Genomic DNA, 12,306 nt, shown 5'->3' with positions numbered 1-12,306 from the left:
TACTTACTGTTTATTTTCTTTTTTCTCCTTGGGTTTATTTTGTTGTTCTTTATCTAGTTTCCTGAAATAGATACTTATCTCTTTAATTTTTAACCTTTCTTTTTTTCTAATATATGCATATAAGGCTATAACTTTAATATAGGCAGAGTTAAACTATATCCCATAGATTTTGATATTACTGTTTAGTTCAAAGAATTTTAAAATTTTCACTGTGATTTCTTCTTTGGCTGGGCTGTGGGTGTTTTAGAAGTCTTCTTTCTTTTTGTTTTTATTTTATTCAAGTATATTTGATTTACAGTGTGTTAATTTCTGCTGTACAGCAAAGTGACTCATTTATACATATATATACATTCTTTTCATATTCTTTTCCATTATGGTTTATCACAGGATATTGAATATAGTTCCCTGTGCTATACAGTAGGACCTTGTTGTTTATCCATTCTATATATAATATTGATAGTTAGCATCTGCTAATCCAAAACTCCCAATCCATCTCTCCCTTACCTCCCTCCACCTTGGCAACCACAAGTCTGTCCTCTATGTCTGTGAGTCTGTTTCTGTTTCATAGATAAGTTCATTTGTGTCATATTTTAGATTCCACATATAAGTGATATCATATGGTATTTGTCTTTCTCTTTCTGACTTACTTCACTTAGTATGATAATCTCTAGGTCCATCCGTGTTGCTGCAAATGTCATTATTTCATATATGTACCATATCTTCTTTATTCATAGAAGTCTATTTCTTAAATTCTGCATACATAGGGATTTTTAGTTTTCTCTTTGTGACTGCACTATCAGAAAACTTATTTTAAATTAATTTAAAGGTCAGATAAACTATTTGAACCCTTGGAAATGTATTGTCTTGCTGTATGTGCTTTAAAATAATGAGTATTCTATAGTTAGATCGTGAATTCTATGTATGTCTATTATATCACTTATGTTTATTAAGTTGTTCAGTTCTATGACTTCACTGATTGGTGTGTACACACTTGTTTTCTCTGTGCTGACATGGTAAGTCTTTTATGCCAATCTTTTTACTTTCAGCCTTTCTGAATTCTGAATGTTTTATATGCGTGCTTTGTAAACTTAATATAGTTGGGTTTTCTTTTTTTTAATACAGTCTGGTAATCTTCAGATTTTAACTAGAGCATTTAATCTACTTAATTTAATGTAATCACTGATATATTTGGATTTAAATCTACTATTTTATTTTGTGCTTTTAATTTTTCTTACCTGACATATGTTTCTTTTCTTTCTTGCTTTTTTTGGTTCATTCTTGCCTTTTTCTTTTGGCTACTTTCTATTATTCCATTTTTTTCCTTTGTTAGTTTTGAAGTTTTATACTTTTTTACTCTTCTTTTAGTAGTCAACCTAAAGATTACAACATAAATTTGTGGTTTATCAAAGTCTGTTAATTGGTACTTTTATTTTTTTCCCAGATAATGCAAGGACTTTAATATGCTTTAGCTATTATATGATGTAGTTGATGTTGTTGTTACGTTTTTAATTACCTGTGTATTTTAAATTCAACACATTATTCTTATGTTTTATGCAAATTCTTTTAGACTTACGTATTTACCGTTTTCATTGCTCTTCATTTCTTCCTCCCTGACTTTTCTTCTTGGGTCATTTTCTGTCTGCCCTTCCTTTAGTGCAGATCTGCTGGTGACAGATTTCCTGTCTTAGTATGTCTGAAAATGTCTTTATTTCAACTTCATTCTTGAAGTTTGTTTTTGTGATGTATAGAATTCTAGATTGGCAGTTACTTTTTCCTTTCATCTCTTGAAAACACCATTTATTGTTTTCTGACGTACATTGTTTCTGTTGAAAAGTAAGCTTTGAATCAAATAGTTGCTTCTTTGTTGCAGGTACTTTTTTTTTTTTTTTTTTGACTGCTTTTAAGATTTTCTCTTGCCTTTAATTTTTAGCAGCTGTCTCTAGGTATGGACTTCTTTTTATTTATCTTTCCTAGAGGTCAAAGGCTTTCTTTAGTCAGTAGGTTGACATCTTTAATTAGTTTTGAAAAATGTTCTGCCATTATCTTTCTGTTATTTCTTCTACAGGATCTCTCTTCTCTCCTGGTAATCTTTTTATATATAGTAGATCTTTTTATTGTGTTCTCCTATCAACTTTTCTGAATTTTTCTAGAAAATTTTTTGTTTTGTTTTGTTTTCTCTGCTTGATTCTTTGTATTTTCTTCTGACCTAACTTCTGGTCCACTAATTCAACTGTGTCTTTCTCTTTCAGCATGGTTATTTTAAGTCTGTTCTGAGAGCAACAGTATCTGGTGTCATTGAAGGTTTCTGTTGTTTTTACTGGTTTTCATTTACATTGTCTTGTCTCCTTTTGTGCTTGGTTGCCTTTTATTGTGTGTGAGACCTAGTATTTTTAAAAATTATTTTTAAAATATTTTGAAACCTGAGATGATGTTACTTTCCTCCAGATAGTGTTTTCATTTCTTCTGCCAGGTCCTAGGGCACTAGCAAACTGGGGTTACTTTAATCCAATTTTAGGGATTACAGTTTTCTGAACCGTTCAAATGACTTGAAGCTAGGCTGCAGTATCTTCAAGGACCGTAATAATTTCAATTTACACTTATATCTAGGATGCAAACCTTAGGGGTCCCAGCGTCAGGCATGGATGGGGATGGAGCCCACACTCAAACCAGACTGCAGCCCACACCCTTGCCTGGGTCTGGACTATTATTCTTTACCCCAGGGGTTGGCAAACTTTTTCTGTAAAGGACCAGAGAGTAAATACTTGGGGCGTTTTGGACCATACAATCTCTTGCAACCATCAGTGCTACCATTATTCGGCAGAAGAGCCATAGACAGTGCGTGAATTAATGAGCATGAAGGCATTTCAGTAAAGCTTTATTTACAAAATCAGGCACAAGGACAGATTTGGCTCAGGGGCCATAATTTGCTGACTCCTGCTGTAGTCTGTCAAAAGCTCTGCTCAGACTCTCATCCACCTCTTCTTAAATTTAAATTAGCCCTGAATGCTGGGCTAGCCTCTCGTTGGTCTACCTTGTTAGCTCTCTGGTGCCTTCAAGAATATGTTGGGTTTTTTATGTTTGGTCCAGTTGTTCTCAGCAGGAGGTTTAATTTTAAATACCTAGTCTGCCATTATCAGAAGCAAAAGTTCTGTGCAAGGTAACCAATTAAAACAATGAGTTTTTTTCCCCCCTCTGATCTCAAGAAAGAAGTTTCTTGAGTTGTTCTTAGAGAATATCTCTCACTAACACCCTGTAATATATAAATGACTTTTTAAAAAAAATAAAACTGAGTTTTAGGACCTGTTTCTATAGTCTTCCTAGAGAGATTGTATATTCCAAGGTTAAAGTTATAGAGCAGTGTTGTCCATCAGAACTTTCTTCGATGATGGAAATGTTCTACATCTGCCCTGTTCAATGTGGTAGTCACTAGCCACCTGTGGCTGTTGAGCTTTTGAAATCTGGCTAGTGTGAATGCACAACTAAATTTTTACTTCTGTTTAATTTTTAAAAAAATTTTATTGGAGTATAGTTGATTTACCATGTTGTGTTAGTTTCAGGTGTACAGCAAAGTAAATCAGTTATACATATACATATATCCACTTTTTTAGATTCTTTTCCCATGCAGGCCATTACAGAGTTCCCTGTGCTACACAGGAGGTCCTTATTAGTTATCTATTTTATCTATAGTAGTGTATACATGTCAATCCTAATCTCCCAATTTATCCCTCCCCCCCCTTACCCCCCATTTTATTTTAATTAATTAATTTAAATAGCCATGTGTGGATATTTAGTTTGGAGGGGATGCAGCTTAGATTAAAAGAAGACTCTTGTCTCAGTACACAGTGTGTTCTTACACTCCCACCCACCAACGTACCCATTTTCCAGTGCTCTTGCAAGAAAATGCTTAACCTAAATGTGTTCGATGGATGGTATCTCACTAAATATCTTAGGTCTCACAGAATGTTTCTGCTTATTCTTACCATTCACCAGGTGTGATGGAAGTAGTACACTTTGTTATCCTAACTGGGCCAAGTAAAACTGATCAGTCACTCAATTTACCTTTTAACATATATTTTTCTTTGCAGGGGAAGGGGCGTCTTCGTCGAGGGAACTATCCATGCCCATCCTCTCCTGTTGTAGTTCGGTTGCCCTCCATGTCTGATGTCCCAGAAGAGACCTTGACTAGTGAGGCAGCGCTGGAGGCTGACATCACAGAACAGCAGCAAGCAGCTATGCAGCAGGAGGAGAGAGTCCTGACTGAGCAGATTGAGAACCTGCAGAAAGAAAAGTGAGTTTCCAGGGGGAAAGGGAGCAGCTAGGTACCTGTTTTCATTTCCTTCCTTCTGTCCTTTTTTTATTCTTCCTTATTGTGAGTCAAGCACTAGCTTAGGTGATACAGGGGATGTGGAGATGACAAAGACATGTTGCCTGTACTCAGGTAGCAGTGTGAAAGTGGTCCCCTCAAGGAAGGATGCTCTGTGAGCTGGGAGACCAAACTGAAGCTGCTACAGTGATGATTCTGGAGATGCTGACAGGGACAGGGTGTGTCAGTCTTAGCCAAGATCCCTAACAGGTCACCAGCCTTGGTAAACAGATTTGTCTTAAAAAGGAGGAATAAGGATTCCCAGGCTAAGATTATTCAGAACTGCATAAAGGAGGGTTATTATCTGAAGATCAGTATAGCCATGGGGCCAGCAACTGGCTGGTCAGGGTAAGGCAGCAACTCCAGTGGGTGCTGGGACACTGGGTAAGGAAATTGGTTGCAATTTAGGCGACAAATAAGCTGCTCTGTGACCTCTACCATCACTGGAGCAGGAGTGGGTAACACTACATCTTGGGGATAATGTGAACATCCCATGGTTCTCCCTGAAGGTACTGTGTAGTGGTTTTGGTTGACAATGATGACTCCTATGTTTTAAGGGGACTTTTGTTCCTGAGTTCCCAGGATCCCAGAATCCTAGGTCTGAGAGCTTGATTCATGAGAGGTTATGAGTCTGTTAAAGTACTTTTTGCCTGTCAGGATTGAATCTCGAATTTGGGCAAGCTAAAAAAGGCAGCTAGGGCTCAGGTGTGCTGAACATGGTAAGGCAAAAGTGGTCTACTTTGACCAGGGGCTAGCTATCTGATATAAAAATGATCTGAAAAGAGGACCTAATTCAGCTTTGATGAAAATGGCATTGGAAGTATTGAAGGGTGAATAGGAACTTGCTAGGAAGGTGAAAAGTCTTTCCAGAGAAAGGAAAACGTATGAGCCTAGTCTTAGAGGTGTGAATGCACACTGCTTATGGCAGGTGTAAATGCAGCAATGAGTTGCTGGTGAGACGGTCCTTGAAAAGATTGTCCATGAATCTCAAGCTAGATGTTGGAGGTATTAAAGGATGAATAATTTAAAGCTAGGTAGAGTGGAAGAGAAGCTACGAGGGCTCTGAAAGGGAGGAGACTTGATGAAAAACGGAGTTACAGTTGGAAGGATAAGGAGATTGTGGACAGAGTGGAGAATTGGATTGACAAACTCTAGGATCTGCCCATTGGAGAAAATTGCCTATATAAAGTGGAGGAGAGGTTGTTAGGAGTTGCAGACGTAAAGGAACTTTGGTTTTAGGGTATTAATGTGAGCTTTCACAAAGATGTGGATTGAAATAGATCAGGGTGGTGTCAGGCAGCAGTGAGAAAGCGAGATTAGGAGCCAAGTACCAAAGACTTCAGGGAATGAAGGGGCATGACTGAGAGGTAGGTGGGTGATTGATGAGGAGGAGTAGAGAGTACTCTTAAGTGGAGATGGCCAAGGCTTCAAAGGACAGAAAAGGTCAATCAGTGTTTTACTTCATCTAGGAGATCTAGAGGTCTCTCCTTGGTCAAGGTAGAGGATATAGTCTGTAACCAGTGAATAAAATTTTGTAGCAAATAGTTTAAGCGCTGGAAGGAATCCTAGAGACTATCTAGTTTAATCTCTTTGTTTTGTGGATGAGAAAGTTGAGGTCCAGAGAGAGGAAAGTACTTTCCTGATATATTATGAATGAGTTTAGAGTGAGTTTAGAATCATCTCCTGATTACCAGCCCAGAGTTCATTTTACCAGAAGGTCTCGTAGCTTCAGCATCTTTCTCTACCTCACGCTTAGCCCTGTTATGGGTCCCAGCCTTTGCTGTCTTTAGCCTTCACTGTGACTGTGCTTTCAGGTCCTTATCACCACCCTGGAAGGGAACAGTAAGAAACGTGACTGTTTTTGCTACCTCAATTCCTGATTTTCATGGAAGGTCTTTTTTCCTGTTGTCTTCCTTCCGTTTCTTATCAAATGATAATGCGTTTCTTGATTGTATCTTACAGGGAAGAGCTAACTTTTGAGATGCTTGTACTGGAACCCCGTGCCTCTGATGATGAAACCCTTGAGTCTGAGGCCTCCATAGGGACTGCGGATAGCTCTGAAAATTTGAATATCGAGTCTGAAGGTGCCATCGCTGAGAAATCAGGTAAATGAACATGTTAGACCAAAGACTCCAGATTTGTTTTGCAAAGAAGGAATAAGGATTCCCAAGTGAAGACAAAGTCCCTTTCAAGAAGGCCTTGAGTTTACATGAAAAGGTGACAAAGTCCTAAAGAGTTGAAATATACCGATTTTGTGAAACTTCTATATAAATTGTTCATCAGACCAAGCCTTCAATGTAAGGCATTACTTCTGCAATTTAATGTTTTCTCTATATTTACCACAGAGAAAAGGCAACAGTCACAGCTTCTGTGTCTTACTGACCCATGATCCATTTTCTAAGGGTGGGTAGCAGGAGCTGAGCCCTGCTGTGAGATGGGACTGTAGCAAACAAGGTCTTTAACTGCCTGGCGTGTTTCAGTGAGATGGGGAATTGACTACATATCCTGGCAGTTTTTTAAATGATAGGGACGGTTGTAGACCTCTTCTGATGGCCATAGTCCAGCTGCAGACTTCCTTGGGGTTGATTCTGAAACGATATGGGTGGTGTAGAAATGTGTGGTGAGCTCTTCTCGAGTCGTGTCTGTTCACAAAGTAGGCCAACCTGGGCCCTCCAGATCTTAGCCGCCCACTTTCCATGTGAACAGCGACACCTCTTCATCACATGGTGATTTGTCCCAGAGGGAACTGTCATTTACAGCTTTGGTCTCTTTCTTGCATTAGAGAGAAGCTTAGCCCTTATCTCCCTGAAGGCAGCTGGCAAGTCTGAACCTTCAGGCAAGTTGCGGAAGCAGCTAAAAAAGCAGCAAGACTCACTGGATTCAGTGGACTCTTCAGTCTCTTCTTTATGTTCATCTAGCACTGCATCTTCTCACGGGACCAGAAGACGATTTCAAATTTATTCCAAATCTCCATTCTACCGAGCTTCCTCAGCTGGCGAGGCCCTGGGAGTGGAAGGGCCATTGGGCCAGACCAAGTCCCTAGAAGACAAGCCTCAATTCATCAGCAGAGGAACCTTCAACCCTGAAAAGGGCAAACAAAAATTAAAGAATGTGAAAAACTCACCTCAGAAAACCAAAGAGACCCCAGAGGGGACAGTTGTGTCTGGCCGCAGGAAAACTGTGGACCCAGACTGCAGCTCTACCCAACAGCTAGCTCTCTTTGGAAATAATGAGTTTATGGTCTGAACTGGCAGATGTGTTGTCCCTTCATGGCTACATCTCATCTTTGGGGCCTCATCACCTGGTCCACAATATTCATCCTAATTGTGGTCCTGCCTCTCGCCCAAGCATACAACCAAGACCTTGTGTGCTGAATTCCTGGTCCTCCTGCCGAAGCGGAGAGGCCTCTTTGAAGCCTGCTAGGGATGGTGCCAGTTGTGCCTTGGCTGCTGTATTTGACTAGAGATTTGACTAAACAAAGCAACCAGGGCCTGGGGATTTGGGTCAGTTGTGGAGGTCTTTGTAGTTGCCTCTCCTCCCTCCTCTTTTCCCTTCCCAGAGGTGAGTGTGGAACTGGGGGGACATTGTGGGCTGGAGGGACCCACTGATTTCTGACATTTGAAGAAAACATATAAATCTTTCTTAACCATGAAAGTGAAATCCTTTGGGTTTATTTTGGGATAGTTAGGAACTGGGGTAGAATATAATTTTTTTCCAAGGATTTATAAACAAAAAGCCTAAGCCCTCTATTTTAAGATTTTTGAAAAACACTCCATGTTATATTCTGGGGAAAGTGAAAAAGCAGTTGTCTCCATTAAGCCATCAGAGCATGTCTCAGACATCTGTGGTTACACAGTGAAGAGGAGAATACATGTTTTGCTTTTGATGATGTTTGATGTCGTAATAATCAATGCTGGTTTAACTCCTGGTTAGTTCCTGCCAAATATATTGCATGGCCCGAAATTTCAGTAGCTATACTGTTCTTATAGCCCCTGATTCTAGGATCAGGTTCCTCTGATATTTTTTAAATGTCCCAGAGACATGGTGAACCCTAAACGTGAGGGTTTCATGCTAATCCATCCAGGCTTTTCTCTTTGTATAGATTAAACTGAAGATCGTATATGAACCTATTTATCTGCTGGTGGCTTTCCACCACGAGCTCAGACAAATAATGTGACCATTTAATCACTTCTCCCCAAACATTCACACACAGCGCACTGCATGAATAAGTGTTACAGAAAGCTGCCAAAAAAAAAAAGAGAAAAGTTTTTAATATGACCCATCTAACTTTTATCTTCTTTTCCTCAGACCATCAGTATTAAATAGATGAAAAAAAAAAAAAAAAAATCAAGGACTACTTGAAGCTATTTTTGTTAATATTCTGGTTACTGAAGTTTACTGTAAATATATATATGTATAGTATGCATATTTCTTTTTAACCTTATGCTACCTTGCTTCCCATGGTATTTCTTCCCACAGATTAGGGGCCATTGGACGTGATGGTGAGAGCCACTCATCCCTGGGTTGAGGGAAAAGTCAGACCATTTTTCTCACCACTGGGTGTCTCCATATACCTGAGTTATGAAAGCATTTTAAGCTTCTTAGCATTTGTGGGATTAGAAATCTGTTTTTGCCTATTTATAATATATGGAAAATGAAACATGATACCCTTTCTTGAGATAAGTATGTGAAAATGTTTTTTTAAAGTTACTAAATGCATCTTGTCTAACTACCACATGCACTGTTCTAAAAAAGAGCCTTTACCATCTGTAACCTGAATTTTGGTTATTCTTCCTTTTCATACTTATTTGATGTGAAGTTATAGAAATATTAAGACTTTCGTTAAGGCAGAGTCTCTCCTGTTACACAACACTGAACCTCATGCCACTGCCTCCTTGGTTATTGTTGAGCCCCAGAGGCCAGACATGGAACATCATTCGGAGTGGCAGCTACAGGTAGCAGGAGGCTTACCTCTCTCTGGTTTGGGTTCAGAAATGACCTCGGGAAAGGAATCTTTCTAAATCTCCAGAATGATGATGGTTAGCAAGTAAATGTTAGATTTTATATCCTGCAAACATCTGCCACCTTGTTCATGCTGTCCTGAGGAGTAACAAAGGTAAAGCCTTTAAAAATCTGAATTTGAGAGTCTCCTAGAGTAAAACCCAACCCCTCAGCATGGTGTGTCAGCGTGGGTGCCCCAGTCCCCGTGCCAGGCACAGTCAGTCCCATTATTCTTGGGAGGGTGGTTTTCAGCTGGCACTAACTACTACGCTCCACTTGCTCCAGAACGTTGGTTAAATACCATACAAAAAAAAAGAGATTAGCCCTGTTGAATAGTTTTCTTTGGCCCACAGAAATGGCCTGGGAAACACATCTTGGCACGTGGCCTCCCCTCTGAATCTTTGTGGAGTTTTTGTTTTGTTGCTGTTGTTTTGCAAAGTAAGTTTTTGGCAGTTAAAAAACTACTCATATAGGTCACTTTATAGGAACCAGGCGATGGATGTTAAGAGACTTTATAATTTTTCTCAGGGACCTAAAACCTGAAATTGGATAAAATTAAATAAATATTTGTTTTTCAGTTGCTAGATTTGTGGATTTCTAGTCATTTAACAAGCTGCCAGAATGGAGGGTGGGGGAAGGGAGATCCATGCAATTATAAGAATGGAGAGCAAACGTGGGACCCTCCCTTTGAAGGAAAGCAAGCCGTTGTTCTCCTAACATAACAGGCATTGTTGGCCTGGGAAGGAGATGAAGCCATAACTCTAAAAAACTGTCAGAACCAAGTGCTGTATCTCCTTCCCTCTGATCTTAACTGGTCCTCTCCGTGGTTAAAGTTATGTTACCACAAGGCGATGCTGTATTACCAGGGGTCCCCAATCCCTGGGCTGCGGACTGTACCGGTCTCACAGCCTGTTAGGAACCGGGCTGCGCAGCAGGAGGTGAGCGGCGGGGTGAGCGAGCGAAGCTTCGTCTGCCGCTCCCCATCGCTCCCCATCGCTCGCATCACCGCCTGAACCATTCCCCCTCCCGCCCGCCCCCTGTCCGTGGAAAAATTGTCTCCTACGAAACCAGTCCCTGGTGCCAAAAAAGTTGGGGACCGCTGCTGTATTACAATCACTTATGATTGAGATATTTAACCTTAGTGTATGTCAAATTTGTGTTTCCTATTGCCTCTCTGCTCATTTTCTTTGATCTCAAATGCCTCAAAGGAAATCCTTGCATGGCAGCAGTGGGGCAGCCCCTCATTTGAAGCCCATACTCTAAAATGCAGAGCATTCTCTTCTTATCACACGTTCCCAGCCCCAAACACAGCCTGGATTTTTAATTCTCCCAATTAAAGCCGACGTATCCCTTACCATGGAAAACGTAACGGAAGCAGAGAAGTGTGCGCTGTGTATCACAAAGCGAAGCAAATACAGGAAGGATTTAGGAAGGTGACGTGCTGAGTTTGTAATGCGCTTTATACTTCCTGCCATTTTAATTATTTTGCCACTCGGCTTCTGAAAGACAAAGGAGATACAGCTCAGTGTGAGCCTTGCAGAGGTAGAGGGACCTGAGGTTAGGGGGTGGGATACAAGAGCCCCACCTTCTCATGCTTTTGGAAACCAGCTACAGCTCTTACCTTGCTGGGGGGTTAGTGGAGACTTCTGTCTTCCATCACAACAACAATAGGGTTGTTTTCACTGTCAAAGACAGAGGGTTCCAGAAGCATGCTGAAAAAAGGAGGTCCAGCAAGGTTCTGCAGGCCCACTTTAGTGCCTGTGGGCCGTGGTTTTTTTTAACTATAATGAATGTGTACCTTTCACAAGCACTTTGGTGAACCAGAGAGAAGAAAGTGTTCTCAGGATGTGTTTAAAGCTCAGAGTTTTAAGAAGAAACAAAGTCCAGACGGCTTTGCTCATCCTTCTCTCTCCCTATTTTCTCCCCCTTGGTGGGGAGCTGGACAGCATCATTCTGTGTTGACAGATGTGTTTGTCTACCCATAATTTTGTGACAGTTGGCACTGTCCCCCAAAACCACGCTCGCCTTGTAGTAAAATTCCTTCGTATTTGTGGGAGTCCTCTGTCTTTCTGTGCCCCTAAAATACTGTTAACCACTTTTCTCTGGAACCACTCCCACGTTTGATTTGGTGGTAAAGGGCAAAACAATGATTGTGGAGGTGGATCTTTTAGGTCTTGTTGGTCTCTTGGTTGAAACTGTTTTCAAAAGCCCCACCAAGGGGTCTGTCACCTTGCTCTCCATCCATACTTAATGCCTATTTATCAGCCCTGTTAGGTCATATAAAAGTTTGCACCTTTTGAACAAGTAATTGTATTTACTAAGGGGAAGGTGTGGACTACAGATTAGTATTATATTATTTTAATGGATTGAAAGTAATTTATAAGTATGCTGAGTGTAAATTTATAAAAGACTATGTATTGTAAAAGGACATATCCTGTGAAATATAATATCATTTTACTGTTTAACAGAATAATACTATACGAAGAATGATTTGTCTCACCCACAGAACTGATTACATTCCTGATGCAATCAACAGGCACTTTGTGATTTCCTTTTTTTTTTTTTTTTTTTTTTTTTCATCTTTTTTTGGTGGGAGGGAGGGGGACATCATGTGTATAAAGTAGAGTTTGTGTCACTCAAAATATGCACTGTATGGCTACACAAGAGCAGCTTGATGAGCAGATCACTCCGTGGCTCATTAAAGAACAAAGCTTCCAGAAGCAGCAGTACGTGTGGTTTGTTTTCTGGCCATCCTGGCTCCCACCCCAACTCACTCCAACCTGAACCCAAGGAAGAGCAATGATTTTTGTTAAAGTGATGTTTTTTTTTAAGGAAAGGACTGAGCCCCCAAATTTTCAAAGTACAGAGGTGGTAATTATTGGAACTCAGTAGAGTTCAAGTGAAGATGAGATTCAAGCTGTGAGTTTTCTGTAATGGATGCT

At 40.2% G+C, this 12,306-nt stretch overlaps 1 protein-coding gene across 7 annotated transcripts in view; it reads left to right on the top strand.

Moving 5' to 3' along the window:
* The window catches only part of MYO9A (myosin IXA), a 286,549-nt gene extending 274,462 nt beyond the window's left edge, over positions 1-12,087 (top strand). For all 7 annotated transcript variants that reach the window (XM_068554851.1, XM_068554866.1, XM_068554884.1 and 4 more), the window contains 3 exons: positions 4,086-4,288; positions 6,326-6,468; positions 7,146-12,087. In XM_068554851.1, the coding sequence (XP_068410952.1) occupies positions 4,086-4,288; positions 6,326-6,468; positions 7,146-7,609 (810 nt within the window). In that variant the 3' untranslated portion in view covers positions 7,610-12,087. The remainder of the gene's footprint in view (positions 1-4,085; positions 4,289-6,325; positions 6,469-7,145) is intronic.
* Positions 12,088-12,306: the final 219 nt, after the last annotated feature.

The sequence above is a fragment of the Eschrichtius robustus genome, chromosome 1, assembly GCF_028021215.1.
Source record: "Eschrichtius robustus isolate mEscRob2 chromosome 1, mEscRob2.pri, whole genome shotgun sequence".
In the NCBI taxonomy this organism is placed as follows: Eukaryota; Metazoa; Chordata; class Mammalia; order Artiodactyla; family Eschrichtiidae; genus Eschrichtius; species Eschrichtius robustus.
This window is presented reverse-complemented; position numbering and strand designations above follow the sequence as displayed.